Genomic DNA, 27,770 nt, shown 5'->3' on the forward strand with positions numbered 1-27,770 from the left:
GTGTCAGTTTCTGTCAAATAATAAAAGCTATGAGTATAGTACCTTTGCAATTATTAAGAATTTTGCTCTTTTCCATATTGTCCTTGTTGAGTTAGCATCCAATAATTTAACAAGTATTCAGTAGTCAGAAAATCCTGGAAATTCAATGTTTAATGTGTTTATTTTTTTTTCCCCAAAAGGTGAACCTGATCCACCACGAAAACTTGAAGTTGCTGAAATTACGAAGAATAGTGCTACTTTAGGCTGGTTGCCACCACTGCGTGATGGAGGCTCTAAAATTGATGGGTACATCGTCAGCTACAAAGAAGAAGACCAACCAGCAGATCGCTGGACAGAATATTCAGTTGTTAAAGATCTCTCCATTGTCATAGCTGGTCTGAAAGAGGGAAAGAAGTACAAGTTTAGAGTGGCAGCTAGAAATGCTGTAGGAGTAAGTTTACCAAGAGAAACTGAAGGAGTATTTGAAATTAAAGAACAACTCAGTAAGTAACAATTTAAATATCACCTATTCTGCAATATTCTACTTTAGTAATGAAATGAGCAAAAATTCTAGTTCTTTGAGTGAGTCCCAGAAAGACATATGGTTTGTGAAGTCATCTGGGGGATTATAGTTAATTGTACTGAATATTTTGAGAAGTCGGAAAGGATGAGAGTTGACCTCTAATTCAGAATTATTAAAAAATTTTGCTGGTATGGTTTCAGTTGGAACCAGAAAATAGGAACAAAGGAGAAATAATAAATACCATCAATGAGTTTAAAATGAAAGAGAAAAAGAGTCAGAGTGCTAGTCTGAGAGATAAATGGGGTCAAAAGTGGGAGACGTTTAAAGATAAAACAAGTTGTTTATGTTGTAGAGTTTGTTGAGAATGTAAAGTGAATGACAGGGAGGACAGTTTTGCCTGATTAAGGTGGTAGGGTCCCTGAGGCACAGGAAGATGTAGGGGTAAGGGACAGATGAGAAAAACATTTTCCATTTGTGACATAAAAAGAGAAAGAGAGAGGTACAGGAGAAAAGGAGATTGAAAACTAGGCAATAACAGGAAGAAAAGTACACAAAACTTACCACCAAATTTCTTTTGGAAGAAATCAGAAAGATTTTGTGCAAAAAGAGAAGTAGGAGAAAGGGTTCTACTTGAATAATAATTTGAGAGTATAAACAGATTGACTGTGGAAATCAGTTTAGTTCAGTGACAATTTCAGTCTGTCTTTTCTCCTCCTTCATGTTCGTCTTGTAGAAAGACAGCAATAGTGAGCAAAGACAAGTTCCGGATACAAAGAGGAATTATGTGTCATACATTAATAGTACTTAAGTCTCTACATAACTGTGTGAGAGGGCAATCCAGACTCAAAAATATTCTCTTATAAACTGTACAAGAATGTAAAAGACTGGAATAGATATTCCCCACTGCAGAATCTCTAGTTGTCCATAAATGAAATCTAAATCAAAAATTGTCATGTCAGTCCTACTGGTGATGCCACTTCAGAGAGAAGCAGAGAACTTTGACATGAAAGTACCAGGAGAAGTGAATTAGTATATCACAGAAGTTGACACAAATTATACGTCTGTGTGGTTTTCTTTTGTTTCAGTCCCACCTAAGATCCTGATGCCTGATCATGTTCACATTAAAGCCGGAAAGAAACTGAGAATTGAAGCTCATGTATATGGGAAGCCTCAACCCGTCTGTAAATGGTTGAAAGGAGATCAAGATGTACTTACATCCAGTCGCCTTGCCGTCCATAAAACAGAAAAGTCTTCTGTTCTTATAATTAAGGATGTGACTAGAAAAGATTCTGATTTTTACACTCTTACTGCAGAAAATAGTTCTGGTACCGATAGTCAGAAAATCAGAGTGATAGTCATGGGTATGTTCCATTTTATTATTTTTAAACCCAGCTTTATACAAAATCAGTGTATTCCAGTGGTTGCCATTTTATTTCATGCCTTTTTTTCTTCATATACCTTTTTTGTGCAGATAAACCGGGTCCACCACAGCCTCCATTTGATATTTCTGAAATAGATGCTGATGCTTGCACTCTTGGATGGCATATACCTCTCGAAGATGGTGGCAGTAACATTACAAACTATGTAGTTGAGAAATGTGATGTAAGCAGAGGTGACTGGGTAACAGCTTTAGCTTCTGTCACAAAGACAAGCTGCAGAATTGGAAAACTGATTCCTGGAGAAGAGTATATGTTCCGCGTTCGTGCTGAAAATCGTTTTGGGATTTCTGAGCCACTTACTTCTGACAAGATGATTGCAAGGTTCCCATTTGGTATGTCAGTTTTTGATAGTGGTATTTGTCATTTTAGCCCTTCTAGTAAGAAAGCCTGTGATTGATAACCATCTTCGTATTTCTTTCTAGATGTTCCTAGTGAACCAAAGAATGCACGTATTACCAAGGTCAATAAGGACTGCATTTTTGTTGCCTGGGATAGACCAGATAGTGATGGAGGCAGTCCAATCACTGGTTATCTCATTGAGCGCAAGGAAAGGAACAGTTTACTGTGGGTGAAAGCTAATGACACAGCTGTGCGCTCCACTGAATACCCATGTGTGGGGCTTATTGAAGGTCTTGAGTACACTTTCAGAATTTATGCGTTGAACAGAGCAGGAGCAAGTAAACCTAGTAAGCCAACAGAGTTTGTCACAGCAAGAGCACCAGTTGGTAAGCCAAACATAACAATAATTTCCAATAGACTACTGTTTTTATGGTAATTTTCTGTAACTCTTAATGATTTCAGTTTGCCCTTATGTTTATATTTTCATGTTTACTGTGAGCACATTGTGTGGGTATGCTGTAAATAGGATTCAGCACTATTAAAGCCATTTTTTAATATGTTCGTTTTTCTGGCAAAGCAGACTATAACATGATCTTATTTGCTTTAGATCCCCCTGGAAAACCTGAAGTTATTGATGTCACTAAGAGTACTGCATCACTGGTATGGACAAGACCAAAGCATGATGGTGGTAGCAAACTTATCGGCTACTTTGTTGAAGCTTGCAAATTACCTGGTGATAAGTGGGTTCGCTGCAATACAACTCCACATCAAATACCTCTAGAAGAGTACACTGCTACTGATTTGGAAGAAAATGCTCAGTATCAATTTAGAGCAATTGCCAAGACAGCCGTTAACATTAGCCGGCCTTCAGAACCTTCAGATCCAGTGACCATTCATCCAGAAAATGGTAAGAAATGTAAAAGCATTTGAGAACTCTGATAAGAATCTGTGCATGTTGAACTAACCCTCATGTGAAGAATGAGATGTTTATCTCTTACCAGACTGATTAACTCCTGGGCTCTCTCCTTTCAGTTCCCCCCAGAATAGAGTTGGATCTGTCCATGCAATCACAGCTTACAGTAAAAGCTGGAACTAATGTGCGTCTGGAGGCAAACGTATATGGCAAACCAATGCCAACAATCACCTGGAAGAAAGAAGGAGAAGTTTTAAAGCCATCTGAAGGTGTTAAGATCACCACTAAGAGAAATCTTGCTACAGTTGAGTTGTTCAGTGTTAACAGGAAGCAAACAGGAGACTATACTATTACTGCTGAAAATGCGAGTGGATCAAAGTCAGCAACACTTAAGCTTAAAGTACTTGGTAAGCTAAAGACTATCTGTTAATAAATACATTTATACTCAAATGGTATAGCAAGAGATAGAACTATAACAATGTTATGTTAATTCTTCTAGATAAGCCTGGTCCACCAGCCTCCGTTAAAATCAAACATATGTATGCAGATCGTGCAATGCTTTCTTGGGAGCCTCCTCTGGAAGATGGAGGTTCAGAAATTACTAACTACATTGTAGACAAGCGTGAAACAAGCAGACCAAACTGGGCCCAAGTCAGTGCCAATATACCCATTACAAGCTGCACAGTGGAGAAACTAATAGAAGGACATGAGTATCAGTTCCGCATATGTGCTGAAAACAAATACGGTGTTGGAGACCCTATCTTGACTGAACCAGCAGTTGCTAAGAATCCATATGGTAAGTGCTTCATGGGATAGCTTCATAGGTCATGTTTTTTTATCTACACCTACGAACGTGAATGTAACTTTCAAATAAATCTTCACAGATGTACCTGGACCTTGTGATCCACCAGTAATAAGCAATGTGACAAAAGACTTTATGACTGTAAGCTGGAAGCCACCAGCTAATGATGGTGGATCCCCAATAACTGGTTATATGCTTGAGAAGCGTGAAACTAAGGCTCTGAACTGGACAAAAGTAAACAGAAAGCCTGTCATTGAAAGAACTGTTAAGGCTACTGGACTCCAAGAAGGAACAGAATATGAGTTTCGGGTGATAGCATTGAATAAGGCTGGACCTGGCAAACCTAGTGAACCATCTAAAGCAGTGTATGCTCGTGATCCTCAATGTAAGCTAAAAATCTCAGATATTTTCCGTGGTTATTTTCAAATGCTTTTGTACTGCATTCGGTATGATAACTTTATGTTATTTTAATTCTCAGATCCTCCTGGCCCACCTGCTTTCCCAAAAGTTGTTGATACTACTCGTAATTCGATAAGCCTGTCGTGGAGCAAACCAGCATTTGATGGAGGAAGCCCTATTATTGGTTATCTAGTGGAAGCAAAAAGAGCTGATACAGACAACTGGGTCAGATGCAATCTACCCAAGAACTTACAGGCTACGCAATTTGTGGTAACAGGGCTGATAGAAGATACAGAGTACCAATTCCGCATTTATGCTGTCAATAAGATTGGATACAGTGATCCAAGTGATGTTCCTGATAAACACACTGCCAAAGACATTTTAAGTACGTTCACTGAAAACAAATTACCCTGCTGACTTTCACTTTAATTCATGGGACAGGTTCCAGAGACAGAGATTCTCACAGATCACAAGAGCAGATTAATTTAGAATGTGTCATTTCTCAAAAAAATGTAGGCTAAAAGTGGCTAATTTGGATGAGAATAAGGCAGTTAGGAACTCAGTAGAATCTGACAGATGTCTGCTTTTTTCATCTATATGCTAGATACTCTTCTGCCTCCTATTTTGGGTCTTCAAGAATTTTTTCTTTCTCTAATCCTAAAATTAGACTTTTCAGATCTCTCTTCTATTCTTAAAACTTTCAATCTTCTTCATGTCTTCTAAATAATTTGAAGACAAGTTTACTATTCTAAGCATCTGTGTGGCACACTATTTAATTGTATGACACTTATTCCTTGAGATCTGTGCTGGCTTCTGCATATATTTTGCTTTATGTACAAAAGCTTTATGTACAAAGAGCTGTCTTGGTTCAAGATAAACAGTACAGTCCAGGAGGCTTTGAAGCTCCCTTGAGTTCTAGAGGAACTAGGAGACTCCTTCATATGATGAATAATGTAAATGGTGGAAAGGGCAGGAAAAAAAATGAAGTGAGATCAGTGCAAAAAAATGCCAAGTTCGCAAATGATCTTGAAATGAAGTCAGGACACTAACTCACTAACATCATCACAGGCAAGAGAACAAGTTCCAGGCCCAGGCAAGGCCCCAGAAACATTCAAGGCCAGGCTGGATGGGGCTCTGACCAACCTGCTCATCACAGGGAGGTTGGTCTAGATGACCCTTGAAGGTCCCTTCCAACCCACACTATTCTGTGATTCTATAATTCTAAGCTGGTTAATCAAGTGAAATGTCAGTAAAGAGGGACTTTTTGTCACAGTGATTTTAGTGACAGTCTTAAAGACAATGTTTTAATTGCATGTTTTTTGTTAAACACACAGTTCCTCCTGAAGGAGAACTTGATGCAGAACTAAGGAAAGTCCTTGTGTTGCGTGCTGGAGTCACAATGAGACTTTATGTGCCAGTAAGGGGACGTCCACCTCCAAAGATTACGTGGTCTAAAGTGGGTGCCAACCTAAGAGATAGACAAGGATTAGACATCAAATCAACTGACTTTGATACCTTCCTGCGATGTGAAAATGTAAACAAATATGATGCTGGAAAGTATGTCCTCAGTCTGGAGAACAGCTGTGGCAAAAAGGCATACACCATTGTCGTGAAAGTGCTTGGTAAGTATCAGGGTTTTCCCCCATTATAATATGTTAGTTAATTTTTTTAGCTGATTTTTTTTTTTATTTTGTTTACTAAATCATATGTGGGGTGGTTGTGTTTATGCAGATACTCCAGGTCCTCCAATTAACCTGATTGTAAAGGAAGCATCTAAGGATTCTGCCTTCATTACATGGGAACCTCCACTAATAGATGGTGGCAGTCCAATCACAAATTATGTTGTTGAAAAACGTGATGCAGAAAGAAAGTCATGGTCCACAGTAACAACAGAATGTTCAAAGACAAGCTACAGGATAACTAACTTAGAAGAAGGCAAATCTTACTTCTTCAGGGTGTTTGCTGAAAACGAATATGGTATTGGTGACCCCTGTGAAACTCGTGATGCTGTTAAAGCTTCTGGTAAGAAAAATGAATACACTTTGCCTATTTTGGTATTCAAATAAATTTTATTTTTAGCTTGAATGGACACTTACTATGCTTTTCTTCCTTCTAGAAACACCTGGACCAGTTGTAGATCTTAAAGCTTCAGCTGTAACAAAATCATCATGCAATTTAGTATGGAAAAAACCTATCAGTGATGGTGGAAGCCGTATTTTTGCATATGTTGTTGAAGTCCTGATTGGTGAAGATAAATGGCAAGAAGTAATGCGGGCAAAGAACCTCCATTTTTCAATGAGAGACCTAAAAGAAGGACAAGAATACACTTTCAGAGTGAGAGCCCAAAATGATGCTGGATATGGAACTCCAACAGAGCTCACAATTGTGGCAAGAGATGATGTTGGTGAGAAGCAACTTAAGATCATTAATTCATTGCTTCACTTACCCAAATTACATTTATTTTATGCTTACTATCGTTACTATGCATACATACAAATCAGATGGCTTTAAAACAGCATCTTAATTTTATAATGGAGTTTATGCACAGTTGAATAAGTGGTTTCTTTTATTTCTACAGTGGCACCTGACCTTGATTTAAGAGATCTACCTGATTTGTGCTATACAGCTAAAGAAGGCAGCAGTTTCCGTCTTAAAATCCCAATTAAAGGCAAACCTGTCCCAGCTGTAACTTGGAAGAAAGGTGAAGACCAGGCACTTACTGAGAGTGGAAGAGTTGCATTTGAATCTACAGCAGTTAACACCACACTTGTAGTACATGACTGCCAGAAAGCTGATGCTGGAAAATACACAATAACTCTGAAGAATGTTGCTGGCAGCAGGGAAGGCACTATTTCTGTGAAAGTTGTTGGCAAACCTGGCATACCAACAGGTCCGGTGAAATTTGAAGAAGTCACAGCTGATGCCATAACCCTGAAGTGGGGCCCTCCAAAAGATGATGGTGGTTCAGAAATCACTAACTATGTCCTAGAGAAGAGAGATAATGTAAACAATAAGTGGGTGACTTGTGCCTCTGCAGTCCAGAAAACATCGTTTAGAGTCACAAGACTTCATGAAGGAAATGAATATACATTCAGGATCAGGGCCGAAAATAAATATGGAGTAGGTGAAGGTCTTAAATCTGACCCTGTGATTGCAAAACATCCATTTGGTAAGTATCCATTGTAATTTTCAAAACTGAAGAAAAATATGTTGGGGGTGATATTTATTTTTAATGTCACCACATTTTTTTATATTGTTTAGATGTGCCAGATGCTCCTCCACCTCCCAACATTGTTGATGTTCGGCATGAATCTGTAGCTTTAACTTGGACTGATCCCAGAAGAACTGGAGGCTCACCAATCACAGGTATTCCCCAAAAGCCACCCTAGTATTTCAGTTCTTAGTAGTTCTTTCTCTCTGCCAAGGGATAAGATAAAACTATCAGGTGTTTATGCTTCAAATTGAGTGATTGACTGATTGGTCTCACTGGTTTACTTCATACTCTATGATGGGTTCTTTTTAAAATTTAACTTAAAAGTTTGGAAAAGACTGAGAAACAATATTTTTGCATGGAGCCAAAATATCTAAAGAAAGAAAAACAAACTCACCTATATGTTACATTACTTGGGTCCAGCTCTGGAGCCCTCAGCACAGGAAAGACATGGACCTGTTGAAGAAGGTCCAGAGAAGGCCACAAAATTGATCAGAGGGCTAGAACATCTCTTCTCTGAGGACAGGCTGAGAGACTTGGGGTTGGTCAGCCTGGGGAAGAGAAGGCAGACATTTTAGAAGGGCCTGTTGCAATAGCACAAGGGGTAATGGTTTTAAACTAAAAGAAGGGAGATTCAGGTTTGACAAGAGGAAGAAATTTTTTACAGTGAGCATGGTAAAATAATGGCACAGGTTGCCAAGAGAGGTAGGAGATACCCCATCCCTGGAAACATTCAAGATCAGGTTGGACAGGGCTCTGAGCAACCTGATCTGGGCGAAGATGTCCCTGCTCATTGCAGGGGGGTTGGACTAGATGACCTTTGAAAGCCCCTTCTAACCCAAACTATTCTATGATCCTTTTCTTAATCTGGTTTTTGGTGTTCCTCTTGTGCAATGCATATGTGACATGACATACAGGCAGTATGATGTTTCACAGTGCAATGAGAAATTAAGATTTCTAGAAAATCCCTCACATTTTCATCTCACTATTTACCTTCTAGGTTATCACATTGAAGTCAAAGAAAGAAATAGTCTTCTGTGGAAGAGAGCAAATAAAACACCAATAAGAATGAAAGATTTCAGAGTGACAGGATTAACTGAAGGTCTGGAATATGAATTCAGAGTGATGGCAATCAATATGGCTGGAGTAGGTAAACCAAGTCTGCCATCTGAACCAGTTGTGGCACTTGATCCTATTGGTAAGTCATCAGGAGAAAATAAAGGAAAATTCTGAAATTTGCATTATCTTTTGCTTGACCACTATTTATTATTTTTTCTTGCAGATCCCCCTGGAAAACCTGAAGTTATCAACGTAACTAGGAACTCAGTAACACTCATTTGGACAGAACCAAAATATGATGGTGGACATAAGTTAACTGGTTATATTGTTGAAAAGCGTGATTTACCCTCAAAGACCTGGACAAAAGCTAATCATGTGAATGTTCCAGACTGTGCATTTACTGTAACTGACCTCACTGAAGGCTGCAAATATGAGTTCAGAATTAGAGCAAAGAACACTGCTGGAGCTATCAGTCCTCCTTCTGAATCCACAGGAACCATAATATGCAAGGATGAGTATGGTATGTAGATGGCATTAAAAATGTAGAATTTTATTTGAATAATTAATACAAAATTATCTTCTTTTTTCTCCTATGTTCTTATTATAACAATTGCTTTGTTTTGTTTTCTTAATTTGTTTTGACAGAGGCACCAAGCATTGTTATCGATCCTACTTTGAAGGAAGGTTTAACAGTAAAAGCAGGAGAGACCATTACAGTGTCTGCTATTAGTATCCGTGGCAAACCACCTCCAACTTCAGCATGGTCAAAAGCTGGAAAAGATTTTAGACCTTCAGAACTTGTGCACATTGAAACCACACCAACTTCTTCTACTCTAACTGTCAAATATGCAGCCAGAAAAGATTCTGGAGAATACATGATCACTGCAACCAACCCTTTTGGCACTAAGCAGGAGATGGTACATGTGAAAGTTTTAGATGTTCCAGGACCTCCAGGGCCTATTGAGATCAGCAATGTTTCAGCAGAAAAAGCAACTCTTACATGGTCACCTCCTGCAGAAGATGGTGGATCACCAGTCAAATCATATGTTCTTGAAAAGAGAGAAACTAGCCGACTGCTCTGGACATTGGTTGCTGAAAATATTGAAAGCTGTAGGCATGTTGTTAGCAAGCTCATTCAAGGAAATGAATATGTTTTCCGTGTTTCAGCAGTAAATCAATATGGCCAGGGTGAACCAGTACAATCAGAACCAGTTAAAATGGTGGATAGATTTGGTATGTAGAACAAGCTAAGAAGTTTCAGTGTGTTTTTATTAATCTCTGAAGACTTGATTTTTGTTTTAACTGTACTTTTTTTGTCCTTATCCAGGTCCCCCAGGCCCTCCTGGAAAACCAGAAGTTACAAATGTGACTAAAAATACTGTGACGGTTACCTGGAAAAGGCCAGTAGATGATGGCGGAAGTGAAATCACAGGTTACTATGTGGAGCGAAGAGAAAAGAAAGGTTTAAGATGGGTCAGAGCAACAAAGAAACCAGTTTCAGATCTTAGATGCAAAGTAACTGGTCTCCTGGAAGGAAATGAATATGAATTCCGTGTCAGTGCAGAAAACAGAGCAGGAGTTGGACCACCAAGTGATGCTTCAAACTCAGTCATGTGCAAGGATGTTACATGTTAGTATCGTGCCTTTTAGTTTTTGGGGGTGGGTGAGATGGGCAGGGGGAGCATGTTCAGACAGCAAAAAGTAACTTTCTCTGTAATGTAATGTTTTATATTTTCCTCACTTTTCAGACCCACCAGGTCCACCTTCAAATCCAAGAGTGACTGATACTACAAAGACAAGTGCATCTTTAGCCTGGGGCAAGCCTCACTATGATGGTGGTCTGGACATCACTGGCTATATAGTAGAGCATCAAAAGGAAGGAGAAGAGGAATGGATAAAAGACACGACAGGGACTGCTTTAAGAATCACTCAGTTTGTTGTTGCGCAGCTGCAGACAGGAGCCAAATACAATTTCAGAATCTCCGCCATGAATGCTGCAGGTGTTGGTGAACCAGCAATAATTCCAAGTGTGGAAATCCAAGACCGGGAAGAGATTCCTGACTTTGAATTAGACGCTGAGCTAAGAAGAACACTTGTTGTTAGAGCTGGATTAACTATTCGAATTTTTGTGCCAATTAAAGGACGTCCAACTCCAGAAGTTACATGGACAAAAGATGATGTTTCACTCAAAGGACGTGCCAGTATTGAAAATACAGACTCTTTCACACTCTTGATTGTCACAGAGTGCACCAGATATGATGCAGGAAAGTATGTAATGACTCTTGAAAATGCTGCTGGTAAGAAGACTGGCTTTGTAAATGTAAAAGTCTTGGATACACCAGGTCCGCCAATAAACCTTAAGCCTAGAGAAATAACCAAAGACAGCATCACCCTCCAATGGGATATGCCTCTGATAGATGGTGGTTCACGTATAACTAACTATATTGTCGAGAAACGTGAATCAACTCGGAAAGCATATTCAACAGTCTCAACTAACTGCCAAAAGTGTTCCTTCAGGATTCCTAATTTGGCTGAGGGGAGCGAATACTATTTCAGAGTGCTGGCTGAAAATGAGTACGGTATTGGTGAACCAGCTGAAACCACAGAGCCAGTACGAGCTTCTGAGGCACCATCCCCACCTGAGAGCCTTAATATTATGGATGTAACACGGAACTCAGTTAGCCTGGCTTGGCCAAAACCAGAACATGACGGTGGCAGCAAGATCACTGGGTATGTAATTGAAGCACAGAGAAAAGGAACCAACCAGTGGGCACACATCACCACTGTAAAAACACTGGACTGTGTAGTAAAGAATCTGACTGAAAATGAAGAGTATACATTCCAGGTTATGGCAGTTAACAGTGCTGGAAGAAGTGCCCCAAGAGAAAGCAGGCCAGTTATTATCAAGGAGCAGACAATGCTACCAGAGTTTGACCTCCGTGGTATCTACCAGAAAACAGTCATTGCCAAAGCTGGTGACAACATCAAGATTGAAATCCCTGTGCTTGGTCGTCCAAGGCCTACTGTGACTTGGAAGAAAGAAGACCAGATACTCAAGCAAACACAAAGGGTAAATTGTGAAAATACTGCAACTGCAACCATACTAACCATCAATGAATGTAAACGAAGTGATAGTGGTCAATATCCACTGTCAGCTAAAAATATTGTTGGAGAAGTCAGTGAAATAATCACAGTTCAGGTTCATGACATACCTGGACCTCCTACTGGACCAATCAAATTTGATGAAATATCATGTGACTTTCTTACGTTCTCATGGGAGCCTCCTTTGAATGATGGTGGTGTACCAATAAGTAACTACGTTGTAGAAATGCGTCAAACTGACAGTACCACATGGACTGAACTGGCAACCACAGTGATACGTACTACATTTAAAGCCACTCGTCTTACTACTGGAGTTGAGTATCAGTTCCGTGTTAAAGCTCAAAACAGATATGGAATTGGTCCAGCCATTACTTCAGAGTCTGTTGTTGCCAACTACCCATTTAAGGTACCTGGGCCTCCTGGCACTCCTCAGGTGATTGCAGTCACCAAGGAAACCATGACCATTAGCTGGCATGAGCCAGTTACTGATGGTGGAAGCCCAATTCTGGGATATCACGTTGAAAGAAAAGAACGAAATAGCATTCTTTGGCAGACTGTAAGTAAAATGCTGTTATCAGGCAATATCTTTAAATCAACTGGACTTACTGATGGCATTGCGTATGAATTCCGCGTTATAGCAGAAAATCTGGCTGGGAAGAGTAAGCCAAGCAAGCCATCTGAGCCTGTGTTCGCCCTAGACCCAATAGATCCACCTGGTAAGCCGATACCTCTGAACATTACAAGACATGCAGTTACACTGAAGTGGACTAAACCAGAATATAATGGAGGTTTTAAGATAACTGGCTACACTGTCGAAAAAAGAGACCTTCCTAATGGTCGTTGGCTGAAGGCTAATTTCAGCAATATACTAGAGACTGAATTCACTGTAAGCGGTTTGACAGAAGATGCTGCCTATGAATTCCGTGTGATTGCTAGGAATGCTGGTGGAGCTGTTAGTCAGCCCTCCGAGCCATCAGATGCAATAACTTGTAGAGATGACATTGACCCACCGAAGATAAGGGTGGATGCTAAATACAAAGACACCTTAGTCCTGAAAGCAGGTGAAGTTTTCAGACTTGAGGCTGATGTTTCAGGCCGCCCTCCACCAGCTATGACATGGACAAAAGGAGAAAAAGAACTTGAAGACACAGCAAAATTAGAAATAAAAATAGCAGATTTCTCTACTGTTCTTATCAATAAAGATTCTTCAAGAAGAGATGGCGGTGCCTATACACTTACTGCAACAAATCCCGGTGGCTTTGCCAAGCATATCTTCAACGTTAAAGTTCTTGATAGACCTGGTCCCCCAGAAGGGCCTTTGGCTGTGTCTGAAGTCACTGCAGAAAAATGTGTGCTGTCATGGCTACCTCCACTGGATGATGGAGGAGCAAAGATTGACCATTATGTAGTTGAAAAGCGCGAAACCAGTAGATTGGCATGGACAGCTGTAGCCACGGAAGTTCCATTAACTAAAGTGAAGGTCACTAAGCTGTTGAAAGGCAATGAGTACGTCTTCCGTGTTATGGCTGTTAACAAATACGGAGTTGGAGAGCCTCTGGAATCAGAGCCTGTTCTTGCAGTAAATCCGTACATGCCACCTGATCCACCTAAAACACCTGAAGTTACAGCAATTACAAAAGATTCTATGGTTGTCTGCTGGGGCCATCCTGATTCTGATGGTGGAAGCCCAATAACTAATTATATTGTGGAACGTCGAGACAAGGCTGGTCTACGGTGGGTGAAATGTAACAAACGAGTTGTTACTGACTTACGCTATAAAGTTTCTGGACTGACAGAAGGCCATGAATATGAATACAGAGTCATGGCTGAAAATGCTGCTGGAGTCAGTGAGCCAAGCCCAACAAGTCCATTCTATAAAGCCTGTGATACTGTATTTAAGCCTGGTCCCCCAGGTAATCCCCGTGTTTTGGATAGCAGCAAGTCCTCAATTACCATAGCATGGAACAAACCAATATATGATGGTGGTTCAGAGATCACAGGTTACATGGTTGAGATCGCGCTGCCTGAAGAAGATGAGTGGAAGATTGTAACTCCACCAATAGGTCTAAAGGCCACATCTTTTACCATCACTGACCTGAAAGAAAATCAAGAGTATAAAATACGGATATACGCTATGAACTCTGAAGGTCTTGGAGAACCTGCTCTTGTTCCTGGGACTCCAAAAGCTGAAGAAAGAATGCTACCACCAGAGATTGAACTGGATGCAGAACTACGTAAAGTTGTCACTATTAGAGCCTGCTGTACTCTAAGGCTCTTTGTCCCAATTAAAGGAAGACCAGCACCTGAAGTAAAATGGACAAGAGAACATGGGGAATCTTTGGATAGAGCAAGCATTGAATCAACAAGCTCTTATACTCTACTTATTGTTGAAAATGTAAATAGATTTGATAGCGGCAAATACATACTGACAATTGAGAACAGCTCAGGTAGCAAGTCAGCATTTGTTAATGTCAGAGTTCTTGATACCCCAGGAGCACCTCAAGACTTGAAAATAAAAGAAGTTACAAAATCATCAGTTACTCTTACATGGGAGCCTCCTCTCATAGATGGTGGCTCTAAAATAAAAAATTATATTGTTGAAAAGCGTGAATCAACAAGAAAAGCTTATTCAACTGTTAATGCAAATTGCCACAAAACCAGCTGGAAAGTTGATTCACTGCAAGAAGGCTGCAACTACTACTTCAGAGTCCTAGCTGAAAATGAGTATGGAATAGGCCTTCCAGTTGAAACTTCAGAATCCATAAAAGTATCAGAAAGACCACTTCCACCAGGGAAAATAACATTGTTGGATGTGACAAGAAATAGTGTATCCTTATCTTGGGAAAAGCCTGAACATGATGGTGGTAGCAGAATTCTGGGCTACATTGTAGAAATGCAAAGCAAAGGCAGTGAAAAGTGGTCAACTTGTGCTACAGTAAAAGTTACTGAAGCCACTATCACAGGATTGATCCAAGGTGAAGAATACACCTTCCGTGTTTCAGCTCAGAATGAGAAAGGTATCAGCGATCCTCGCCAGCTGGGTATACCAGTTGTTGCAAAAGATCTTGTGATTCCACCAGCTTTCAAACTACTGTTTACCACTTTCAGCGTTCTAGCAGGAGAGGACTTAAAGGTTGATGTTCCTTTTGTCGGTCGACCCAAACCAGCAGTGTTTTGGCATAAAGATAACGTGGCATTGAAGCAAACTACAAGAGTAAATGCAGAAAGTTCAGAAAACAACACAGTGTTAACAATAAAAGAAGCATGCAGAGAAGATGTGGGGGCATATTTAGTTAAACTTACAAACTCTGCAGGTGAAGCAGCTGAAACACTAAATATTGTTGTCCTTGACAAACCAGGACCTCCAACTGGACCAGTAAAAGTAGATGAAGTAACAGCAGATAGTATTACCATTTCCTGGGAACCACCCCAGTATGATGGTGGTAGCTCTATCAATAATTACATTGTAGAAAAAAGAGACACTTCCACCACCACTTGGCAGATTGTGTCAGCCACTGTTGCAAGAACAACTATAAAAGCATGTCGATTAAAGACTGGCTGTGAATATCAGTTCAGAATCGCAGCTGAAAACAGATACGGGAAGAGTACCTATCTTACTTCAGAGTCAATCATAGCCCAATATCCATTTAAAGTTCCTGGCCCACCTGGGACACCTTTTGTAACAGATGTCACAAAAGACAGCATGGTGGTACAGTGGAATGAACCAGTCAATGATGGTGGTAGCAAGATCATTGGGTATCACTTGGAGCGCAAAGAACGAAACAGCATTCTGTGGGCTAAACTGAATAAAACACCTATCCCAGATACAAAATTTAAAACAACAGGCCTTGAGGAAGGTCTTGAATATGAGTTCAGAGTTTATGCAGAAAACATAGTGGGCATTGGAAAGGCAAGTAGAGGATCTGAATGCTATACTGCACATGACCCATGTGACCCTCCAGGTCGTCCAGAACCTATAATTGTCACAAGAAGCTCTGTAACACTTCAGTGGAAGAAACCTGAATATGATGGTGGCAGTAAGATCACAGGCTATGTTGTTGAAAAGAAGGAGCTACCGGATGGTCGTTGGATGAAGGCAAGCTTTACAAATGTCATTGATACCCAGTTTGAAGTAACTGGTCTAGTTGAAGACCAGAGGTATGAGTTCCGTGTTATAGCGCGAAATGCTGCCGGTGTTTTCAGTGAACCATCTGAGAGCTCAGGGGCAATTACAGCAAGAGATGAAGTAGAGCCACCTCATATAAGTATGGATCCAAAATACAAAGACACTATTGTAGTGCATGCTGGCGAATCATTCAAGCTTGACGCTGATGTTCGTGGCAAACCAATACCTTCCATTCAGTGGCTAAAAGGTGATCATGAACTGACAAACACTGCTCGTATGGAAATAAAAAGTACTGATTTTGCAACAAGCCTTAGTGTGAAGGATGCCATTAGAGTTGACAGTGGTCAGTATGTACTACTGGCAAAGAATGTTGCAGGTGAAAAGAAAGTTCCTGTTAATGTCAAAGTTCTTGATAGACCTGGACCACCAGAAGGACCTGCTGAGATTACAGGCATTACTGCTGAAAAATGCATGCTGTCATGGAAACCTCCGCTACAAGATGGTGGTAGTGATATTTCACATTACGTTGTAGAAAAAAGGGAAACCAGTCGCTTGGTGTGGACGGTTGTTGATTCTAATGTACAAACCCTAAACTGCAAAGTTACAAAACTTTTAGAAGGAAATGAATATGTTTTCCGCATCATGGCGGTAAATAAATATGGCATTGGTGAGCCTCTTGAGTCCGAACCAATACTCGCAAAGAATCCATTTGTAGTGCCGCTTCCACCAAAGGCACCAGAAGTCACAGCCATTACCAAGGATTCGATGATAGTTGTATGGGAAAGGCCAGCCTCAGATGGCGGTAGTGAAATCCTAGGCTACGTCCTTGAAAAACGAGATAAGGAAGGTATTCGCTGGACAAGATGTAACAAACGCCTGATAAGTGAATTGCGATACAGAGTGACTGGTCTTATAGAAAATCATGATTATGAGTACAGAGTCTCAGCTGAAAATGCTGCTGGTCTTAGTGAACCAAGCCCACCTTCCACTTACTACAAAGCGTGTGATCCTGTTTACAAGCCAGGTCCACCCAATAATCCTAAAGTTGTGGATATTACAAGATCTTCAGTTTTCCTTTCATGGGGTAAACCTATCTATGATGGTGGCTCTGAAATTCAGGGGTACATTGTGGAAAAATGTGATGTAAGTGATGGTGAATGGGCAATTTGTACCCCTCCAACTGGAATTAAAAATACTCACATGGAAGTAGAAAAATTAGTGGAAAAACATGAATACAAGTTCCGCATATGTGCAGTTAATAAAGTGGGAGTTGGAGAGCATGCAGATGTTCCAGGTTCTGTTGTTGTGGAAGAAAAGATGGAGGCACCAGACCTTGACCTTGACATGGAATTAAGGAAGATTGTAAATGTGAGGGCAGGAGGTTCCTTAAGATTGTTTGTTCCCATCAGAGGTCGTCCAACACCTGAAGTAAAATGGGGTAAAACAGATGGTGAGATCAGAGAGACAGCTATTATTGATGCCACGAGCAGCTTTACTTCCCTTGTTCTGGACAATGTTAACAGATTTGATACGGGGAAGTATACTCTGACTTTAGAAAACAGCAGTGGAACAAAGTCTGCCTTTGTCAGTGTAAGAGTACTGGATACCCCAAGTGCACCTGTTAATTTAAAAATCAGGGAGATCACTAAGGATTCTGTTTCGCTTTCATGGGAGCCTCCTCTCTTGGACGGTGGAGCAAAAATAAAGAATTACATTGTTGAAAAGCGTGAAGCAACAAGAAAGGCATATGCAGCTGTTGTAACAAACTGCCACAAGACTTCATGGAAAGTAGATCAACTTCAGGAGGGCTGCTATTACTTCTTTAGAATCTCTGCTGAAAATGAATATGGAATTGGCCTCCCTGCAGAAACAAGTGACCCAATTAAAGTTGCTGAAGTTCCGCAGCCTCCTGGGAAGATAACAGTGGATGATGTCACAAGAAACAGTGTCTCACTAAGCTGGGCAAAACCTGAACATGATGGCGGCAGCAAAATCATACAATACATTGTTGAAATGCAAGCAAAGGGTAGTGATAAGTGGTCAGAGTGTGCTCGCGTAAAAACACTTGAAGCAGTTATTACTAACCTAACTCAAGGGGAAGAATACCTTTTTAGAGTAATGGCTGTAAATGAAAAGGGCAAGAGTGATCCTAGGGCACTTGCAGTCCCAATTGTTGCCAAAGACCTGGTGATTGAACCTGATGTAAGACCTGCTTTTCACAGTTATAGTATCCAAGTGGGACAAGACCTGAAAGTAGAAGTACCAATTGCAGGTCGACCTAAACCAACTGTCACCTGGGTAAAAGATGGCCAGCCATTACGGCAGACAACAAGAGTCAATGTTAGTGATATGGCTGATCTCACTATATTGAATATTAAAGAAACTAGCAAAGAGGACAGTGGCACTTATGAAATCACTGTGGCTAATGTTGTTGGGCAAAAGTCTGCCTCTGTTGAAATCATAACTCTAGACAAACCTGACCCTCCAGTAGGACCTGTGAAGTTTGATGAAATAAGTGCAGAAAGTATTACCCTGTCGTGGAATCCCCCAGCATACACAGGCGGCTGCCAGATCACCAACTATATTGTTCACAAGAGAGATACAACAACCACTGTATGGGAAACAGTTTCGGCTACTGTTGCAAGAACTACACTGAAGGTGACTAAACTGAAAACTGGTTCAGAATACCAGTTCAGAATATTTGCCGAGAACAGATATGGGCAGAGCTTCGCATTGGAATCTGCACCGGTTGTAGCACAGTACCCCTACAAGGAACCAGGACCTCCTGGCACACCATTTGTGACAACAGTTACGAAAGACTCCATGGTCGTACAGTGGCATGAACCAATAAATGATGGTGGCAGCAGAGTGCTGGGCTACCATCTTGAGAGAAAGGAGAAAAACAGCATTTTATGGGCTAAAGTGAACAAGACTATTATTCAGGACACAAGTTTTAAGACAAACAACCTTGAAGAAGGAATTGAATACGAGTTCCGAGTTTCTGCAGAAAATATTGTTGGTGTAGGCAAAACAAGTAAAGTTTCTGAGTGCTACGTAGCTCGTGACCCGTGCGATCCTCCAGGTCGCCCAGAAGCTATTGTAATAAAAAGAAGCTCTATTACTCTACAGTGGACCAAACCAGAATATGATGGTGGAAGTAAGATTACTGGTTATATTGTAGAGAAACGTGACTTACCAGATGGTCGCTGGATGAAAGCTAGCTTCACAAATATCATTGAAACTCAGTTCACTGTAACTGGGCTTACTGAAGATGAAAGATATGAATTCAGAGTAATTGCAAAGAATGCTGCAGGTGCAATAAGTAAACCTTCTGAGAGTACAGGACCAATAACAGCAAGGGATGAAGTTGAAATTCCACGAATTTCAATGGATCCAAAGTACAAAGATGTAATTGTTGTAAACGCTGGTGAAACATTCAGACTTGAAGCTGATGTTCATGGAAAGCCACTACCAACCATTAAGTGGTACAAAGGAGATAAAGAGCTTGAGGAAACTGCTAGATGTGAAATAAAGAACACAGATTTCAGTGCATTAATTATTGTAAAAGATGCTATTAGAGTCGATGGTGGACAGTACATTTTAGAAGCCTCTAATGTCGCAGGAACAAAGAGAGTACCAGTAAATGTAAAAGTCCTGGACAGGCCAGGACCTCCAGAGGGCCCAGTCCAAGTGACAGGAGTTACATCTGAAAAATGTTCATTGGCGTGGGCTCCTCCTCTTCATGATGGTGGCAGTGATATTTCTCATTACATTGTAGAAAAGAGAGAAACTAGTCGCCTGGCATGGACTGTTGTTGCTTCAGAAGTTTTACCCACAATGCTGAAAGTAACAAAACTTTTAGAAGGAAATGAGTATGTTTTCCGTATTATGGCAGTTAACAAATACGGGGTTGGTGAGCCATTAGAATCTGTGCCAGTAATGATGAAAAATCCATTTGTGGTTCCTGGACCCCCCAAGGCCTTGGAAATTACTAACATCACAAAGGATTCTATGACTGTCTGCTGGAGCCGGCCAGATAGTGATGGAGGTAGTGAAATCATAGGCTACATTGTAGAAAAGAGAGACCGAGCAGGCATCAGATGGATAAAATGCAATAAACGCCGAATTACAGATTTGCGATTAAGAGTTACAGGATTAACAGAGGATCACGAATATGAATTCAGAGTTTCTGCTGAAAATGCTGCTGGAGTGGGTGAACCAAGCCAAGTTTCTCCTTACTTTAAAGCTTGTGACCCCATGTTCAAGCCTGGTCCTCCTACAAACGCTCACGTTGTGGATACCACTAAAAGTTCAGTTACACTTGGTTGGAGTAAACCTATTTATGATGGTGGTTGTGAAATCCAGGGATACATTGTAGAAATTTGTAAAGCAGATGAAGATGAATGGTCACTTGTTACTCCACAGACAGGTCTACGTGCCACTCGATTTGAAATCAAAAAGCTTACGGAACATCAAGAATATAAACTACGAGTGTGTGCCCTCAACAAGGTTGGTGTTGGAGAGCCTGCATCAGTTCCTGGTACTATTAAACCTGAAGACAAACTTGAAGCTCCAGAACTTGATATTGATTCAGAGCTAAGGAAAGGGATAGTGGTTAGAGCTGGTGGGTCTGCTAGGATTCACATACCGTTCAGGGGACGACCAACACCTGACATCACATGGTCTCGAGAAGAAGGTGAATTCACAGAAAAGGTTCAGATTGATAAAGGCATAAACTACACACAACTTTCAATTGACAACTGTGATAGAAATGATGCTGGAAAGTACATCCTTAAGTTGGAGAACAGCAGCGGTTCTAAATCTGCATTTGTTACAGTAAAAGTCTTGGACACACCAGGACCACCACAAAACTTAGTGGTAAAAGATATAAAGAAGGATTCTGCTGTATTATCTTGGGAACCACCCATTATTGATGGTGGTGCAAAAGTAAAGAACTATGTAATAGACAAGCGTGAGTCAACCAGGAAGGCATTTGCAAATGTAAGTGCTAAGTGTGGCAAGACAAGTTTTAAAGTTGAAAACCTTACAGAGGGGGCAATTTATTACTTCAGAGTTATGGCGGAAAATGAATTTGGAATTGGTGTTCCAGCTGAAACCACAGATGCTGTCAAAGCCTCAGAGCCACCTCTGCCTCCTGGAAAAGTAACACTCACCGATGTGACTCAGAGAAGTGCATCCCTTACATGGGAAAAACCTGAACATGATGGGGGTAGCAGAATTTTGGGATACATTGTTGAAATGCTGCCTAAAGGAGCAGAAAAATGGAGTGTTGTTAGTGAGACGAAAACGTGCAATGCAGTGGTGTCTGGTTTGAGTCCAGGACAGGAATATCAATTTCATGTGATTGCCTACAATGAAAAAGGCAAAAGCGATCCCAGAGCACTTGGAATTCCTGTGATAGCTAAAGACTTGACAATTGCACCAAGTTTCAAACTGATGTTTAATACATACAGTGTACAGGCTGGAGAAGATCTGAAGGTAGAAGTACCATTTATAGGTAGACCCAGACCTACTATTACTTGGACAAAAGATGAGCAGCCACTGAAACAGACAACCAGATTACATATTCAGGATACATCAACATCAACTATCTTAAATATTAAAGAAAGCAACAAAGACGACTTCGGGAAATATACAGTAACGGCAACAAACACAGCAGGTACGGCAACAGAGCAACTGAGCATAATTGTGCTGGAAAAGCCTGGCCCACCACGAGGACCTGTTCGCTTCGATGAAGTTAGTGCAGACTTTGTTGTTTTATCATGGGATCCACCTGATTATACTGGCGGCTGTCAGATAAGCAACTATATAGTAGAAAAGCGTGACACAAGCACTACTACATGGAGCATTGTGTCAGCAACTGTTGCAAGAACAACTATCAAAGCAACAAAGCTTAAAACAGGTTCTGAATACCAGTTCAGGATTTCTGCTGAAAATAGATATGGGAAGAGCTCTCCTTTGGATTCTAAACCAGTGGTTGTACAGTACCCCTACAAAGTGCCTGGGCCACCTGGAACCCCATTTGTAACAGCAGCTTCCAAGGACCATATGATTGTAGAATGGCATGAACCAGTTAATGATGGAGGAAGCAAAGTTCTTGGCTACCATCTTGAACGTAAAGATAAGAACAGCATTCTTTGGACAAAACAGAACAAGTCACTCATTGCAGACACCAAGTATAAAACAGATGGCCTTGAAGAAGGTCTTGAATATGAGTTCAGAGTTTCTGCTGAAAACATTGTTGGCATTGGCAAAGTCAGCAAAGTATCAGAGTTGTATGTTGCCCGAGATCCTTGTGACCCACCTGGCCGCCCAGAAGCCATTGTTGTTACAAGAAATAATATCACGCTGAAGTGGAAAAAACCAGAATATGATGGTGGAAGCAAAGTAACTGGTTATATTGTAGAAAAGAAAGAACTACCAGATGGTCGCTGGATGAAAGCCAGCTTTACAAATGTATTGGAAACAGAATTTACAGTAAGCGGTCTTGTTGAAGACCAACGATATGAATTTAGAGTAATTGCAAGAAATGCAGCAGGTTGCTTGAGTGAACCATCTGAAAGTACAGGGCCCATTACTGCCAGAGATGAAATTGAAGCACCAGGGGCTTCGCTAGATCCTAAATACAAAGATGTAATTGTTGTTCATGCTGGAGAAACCTTTGTTCTTGAAGCTGATATCCACGGCAAACCTATTCCTGACATTACATGGTCAAAAGATGGTAAAGACCTTGAAGAAGCAACTGCAAGAATGGAAATCAAATCTACCATTCAGAAAACAACTCTTACTGTCAAAGACTGTATAAGAGTAGATGGAGGTCACTATACTCTTAACCTCAGAAATGTTGGTGGCACAAAATCTATACCAATCACTGTGAAAGTGCTCGACAGGCCAGGACCTCCAGAAGGACCTTTGAATGTTACAGGTGTCACTGCAGAAAAATGCTACTTGGCATGGGCTCCACCTTTACATGACGGCGGTTCTAATATCTCACATTATATCATTGAGAAGAGAGAGACAAGCAGGCTTTCATGGACACAAGTAGCAACAGATGTGCAGGCTCTAAGCCACAAAGTAACTAGACTCCTTGCTGGCAATGAGTACATTTTCCGTGTAATGGCAGTGAACAAATATGGAACTGGTGAACCCTTGGAATCTGAGCCAATTGTGGCTCGTAATCCATACAAACCCCCTGGTCCTCCTTCGACACCTGAAGTTTCAGCAATCACTAAAGATTCTATGGTGGTAACATGGGGTCGCCCAGAAGACAATGGGGGAGCTGAAATTGAAGGTTACATACTTGAAAAACGAGACAAAGATGGTATCCGGTGGACCAAATGCAATAAGAAAAGGCTCTCAGACTTGCGATTCCGAGTAACAGGTCTTACCGATGGGCATTTCTATGAATTTAGAGTTTCTGCTGAAAATGCTGCAGGGGTAGGGGAACCCAGTGAGCCATCCATTTTCTATCGTGCTTGTGATGTGTTATATCCACCAGGTCCACCAAGCAATCCAAAGGTTACAGACACTTCCAGGTCATCAGTTTCCCTTGCCTGGAGTAAGCCCATTTATGATGGTGGTGCTCCAGTTAAGGGATATGTAGTAGAAGCGAAAGAAGCTGCTGCTGATGAATGGACTACCTGCACCCCACCAGCAGGCCTACAAGCAAACCAGTTCACTGTAACAAAACTTAAAGAGAACCAGGAGTATAACTTCCGCATCTGTGCCATCAACTCAGAAGGAGTAGGAGAACCTGCTACTATACCTGGTACAGTCATAGCAGCAGACAAGATTGAACCTCCTGAAATTGAACTCGATGCAGATCTCAGAAAAGTAGTCACTGTACGTGCTAGTGGTACATTACGCCTGTTTGTCACTATCAAAGGAAGACCAGAACCTGAAGTTAAATGGGAGAAAGCAGAAGGAACAATTAGTGAGCGTGCCCAGATTGAAGTCACCAGTTCCTATACAATGCTGGTCATTGACAATGTGAATAGATTTGATAGTGGCAGATACAATCTTACATTAGAGAACAACAGTGGCAAAAAATCAGCGTTTGTTAATGTCAGAGTACTTGACACACCTAGTGCACCTATAAACCTGACAATCAGAGAAGTAAAGAAAGATTTTGTAACATTAGCCTGGGAACCACCACTTATTGATGGTGGAGCTAAAATTACCAACTATGTTGTTGAAAAGCGAGAATCCACAAGAAAGGCATATGCCACAATTACAAACAACTGCAATAAGAATTCCTTCAAAATTACTCAACTACAAGAAGGATGTAGTTATTACTTCCGTGTTCTAGCTGTAAATGAATATGGAGTTGGCTTACCAGCAGAAACACCTGACCCAATTAAGGTTTCTGAACCACCTTCTCCACCTGTAAAGGTTGTTCTTGTTGATGTGACTCGCAACTCTGTTTCACTTAAATGGGAAAAGCCAGAGAGCGATGGTGGCAGTAAAATTACTGGTTATATAGTAGAAATGCAATCTAAAGGAAGTACAAAATGGAGTGCATGCACACAGGTGAAAATATTAGAAGCAACAATAACAGGCTTAAGTATGGGAGAAGAATACAGTTTCAGAGTGATTGCTGTTAATGAAAAAGGAAAAAGTGATCCAAGAGAACTTGGTGTCCCAGTCATTGCAAAAGATATTGAAATCCAGCCATCTGCTGAGCTCCTTTTCAACACATTCACTGTGAAAGCTGGAGATGATCTTAAGATTGATGTGCCATTCAGAGGGCGACCTCTTCCAACGATTAGCTGGAAGAAGGATGGGAATCCCTTGAAAGAGACAACCAGGGTAAATGTTCAGACATCAAAGACTTCAACTTCACTGTGCATCAAGGAAGCTTCAGATGAAGATTTGGGACATTATGAATTACATCTTTCAAATACTGCCGGATCAACAACAGCTTCTCTAACTGTAGTTGTCCTTGACAGACCAGGACCACCAACTGATGTACATATTGATGAAGTTAGTGCTGATAGTGTAACTCTGTCTTGGAAGCCTCCAGCATATGATGGTGGGTGCCATATTAGCAATTACATTGTGGAGAAGCGAGACACTACCACAACAACGTGGGATGTAGTATCTGCAGCAGTTGCTAGAACATCAATTAAAGTATCTCGACTCACCACTGGCTCTGAATATCAGTTCCGTGTTTGTGCAGAAAACCGCTATGGGAAAAGCACTTATGCTAATTCTCCTTCTGTTGTGGCTGAGTATCCATTTAAGCCTCCAGGACCACCTGGAACTCCTCAGGTGGCACATGCAACTAAAGCTTTCATGATTGTAACTTGGCAGGTACCAGTTAATGATGGAGGTAGCAGTGTACTAGGATATCACTTGGAGCGTAAAGAAAGAAGCAGCATTCTTTGGACAAAAGTCAATAAGAGCCTTATAACTGATACACAAATGAAAGTTACAGGTCTTGATGAAGGACTGCTGTATGAATATCGCGTGTATGCTGAAAACATTGCCGGAATAGGCAAATGCAGTAAATCATGTGAACCAGTTGCTGCAAGAGATCCATGTGATCCTCCTGGTCAGCCAGAAGTGACCAATATTACAAGAACAAGTGTCTCATTGAAATGGGCTAAACCAGAATATGATGGTGGAGCTAAAGTAACAGGATATATTATTGAACGCAGAGAATTACCAGATGGTCGTTGGTTAAAATGTAATTTTACTAATGTCCAAGAAACATACTTTGACGTAGGTGGACTTACAGAAGACCAGCGATACGAATTCCGCGTGATTGCTAAGAACGCTGCTGGACTCTTCAGTCAACCATCTGAATCAACTGGACCTGTGACTGTAAAAGATGATGTAGAGGCTCCAAGAATTATGGTGGATGCCAAATTCAGGGATGTCGTAGTTGTGAAAGCTGGAGAAGTGTTCAAAGTCAATGCTGATCTTGCAGGACGGCCAATACCAGTGATTTCATGGACAAAAGATGGCAAGGAGCTTGAAGGAAAAGCTAGAGTTGAAATAGCCTCAACAGATCACACTACTGCAATAACCGTTAAAGACTGTATCCGAGGTGATTCAGGACAGTATGTACTAACATTACAAAATGTTGCAGGAACAAAATCTTTGGCAATTAATTGCAAAGTACTTGATAGACCTGGTCCACCTGCAGGCCCATTAGAAATAAATGGCCTTACTGCTGAAAAGTGCCATTTATCATGGGGACCCCCTCAAGAAAATGGTGGTGCAGACATTGATTATTACATTGTAGAAAAACGTGAGACCAGCAGAATTGCCTGGACACTCTGTGAAGCAGAGCTTAAAACAACATCCTGTAAAGTGACAAAACTACTGAAGGGTAATGAGTATATTTTCAGAGTAATGGGAGTTAACAAATATGGTGTCGGTGAGCCTTTAGAAAGTGTGGCTGTCAAAGCCCTAGACCCATTTACAGTTCCAAGTCCACCTACATCTTTAGAGATCACAAGTGTGAGCAAAGATTCAATAACTCTGTGCTGGGCAAGACCTGAGTCTGATGGAGGCAATGAGATCTCTGGCTATGTAATTGAAAGGCGTGAGAAAACTAGCCTAAGGTGGATTCGTGTAAACAAAAAGCCAGTTTATGATTTAAGGGTGAAATCATCTGGTCTTCGTGAAGGATGTGAATATGAATTCCGGGTTTATGCAGAAAATGCTGCTGGCCTTAGTCTTCCAAGTGAAACCACACCATTGATACGGGCAGAAGATCCAATCTTCCTCCCATCTCCCCCATCTAAACCTAGGATTATGGATTCTACAAGGACAAATATCACAATTGGTTGGACAAAGCCACTGTTCGATGGAGGTGCGCCAGTAACAGGATATACAGTTGAATACAAGAAAACTGATGAAACTGACTGGACAACTGCTGTTCAGAACTTAAGAGGCACAGAATACACCGTAACGGGCTTAGTATCAGGCTCTGAGTATGTCTTTAGAGTGAAATCCATTAACAAAATGGGTGTCAGTGAACCAAGTGATGTCTCAGAACCTGAGGTGGCAAAAGAAAGAGAAGAAGAACCTGCCTTTGATATTGACAGTGAAATGCGGAAGACTTTAATTGTAAAGGCTGGTGAATCATTCACAATGACTGTTCCTTTCAGAGGCAAACCAGTCCCAAATGTAACGTGGAACAAACCAGACACTGATCTCCGCACGCGAGCAAGCATTGATACTTCAGATAATCGCACATCTCTTACTATTGAAAAAGCAACAAGAAATGATTCAGGAAAATACACATTAACATTACAAAACATCCTGAACACTGCTACCTTGACTTTAATTGTCAAAGTTCTTGATACTCCTGGCCCACCATCTAATATTGCAACAAAAGATGTAACTAAAGAATCTGCTGTGTTATCTTGGGATGTTCCTGAAAATGATGGTGGGGCACCTGTAAAGAACTATGTTATTGAGAAACGAGAAGCTAGCAAAAAAGCATGGGTCACTGTGACAAACAACTGTCATCGCCTCTCCTACAAAGTGACTGATTTGCAAGAAGGTGCCATTTACTACTTCCGGGTTTCTGGAGAAAATGAGTATGGTGTTGGAGTGCCTTCTGAGACCAAGGAAGGAACAAAAATAACAGGTGAGTTTCCTAAGAAAAATATTTGTTAATATTTAAAACAATACATGTTTTAAAATGTTTACTTCAAAATAATATAAAAAGTATTAAATCTATTTACAGTAGAAGAAAAAATAACTTTGTGGAAGGTATGCCTGTGGTTTTACAGAAGAAAAAGAGTTAAATAATAGCCTGAATTTAAAATTTTACTTGCGTTTACTTAAAATGTTTCTAATATACAAATTCATTTAAAATCACGTTTTCTCAATCCAGATG

General features: G+C 40.8%; 1 protein-coding gene across 6 annotated transcripts in view; it reads left to right on the forward strand.

Annotated features, from left to right (window-relative positions):
• LOC309441494 (titin-like) overlaps positions 1-27,770 on the forward strand; it is a 242,725-nt gene that overhangs the window by 186,854 nt on the left and 28,101 nt on the right. For all 6 annotated transcript variants that reach the window (XM_082056179.1, XM_082056180.1, XM_082056181.1 and 3 more), the window contains 19 exons: positions 180-482; positions 1,588-1,863; positions 1,974-2,273; positions 2,364-2,666; positions 2,888-3,187; positions 3,313-3,600; positions 3,693-3,989; positions 4,078-4,380; positions 4,474-4,779; positions 5,729-6,016; positions 6,126-6,416; positions 6,511-6,798; positions 6,973-7,563; positions 7,656-7,760; positions 8,606-8,803; positions 8,888-9,184; positions 9,310-9,897; positions 9,992-10,294; positions 10,413-27,518. In XM_082056179.1, coding sequence (XP_081912305.1) covers positions 180-482; positions 1,588-1,863; positions 1,974-2,273; positions 2,364-2,666; positions 2,888-3,187; positions 3,313-3,600; positions 3,693-3,989; positions 4,078-4,380; positions 4,474-4,779; positions 5,729-6,016; positions 6,126-6,416; positions 6,511-6,798; positions 6,973-7,563; positions 7,656-7,760; positions 8,606-8,803; positions 8,888-9,184; positions 9,310-9,897; positions 9,992-10,294; positions 10,413-27,518 — 22,731 coding nt within the window. The remainder of the gene's footprint in view (positions 1-179; positions 483-1,587; positions 1,864-1,973; positions 2,274-2,363; positions 2,667-2,887; positions 3,188-3,312; positions 3,601-3,692; positions 3,990-4,077; positions 4,381-4,473; positions 4,780-5,728; positions 6,017-6,125; positions 6,417-6,510; positions 6,799-6,972; positions 7,564-7,655; positions 7,761-8,605; positions 8,804-8,887; positions 9,185-9,309; positions 9,898-9,991; positions 10,295-10,412; positions 27,519-27,770) is intronic.

The sequence above is a fragment of the Streptopelia decaocto genome, assembly GCF_964273445.1.
Source record: "Streptopelia decaocto genome assembly, chromosome: 6".
Taxonomy (NCBI): Eukaryota; Metazoa; Chordata; class Aves; order Columbiformes; family Columbidae; genus Streptopelia; species Streptopelia decaocto.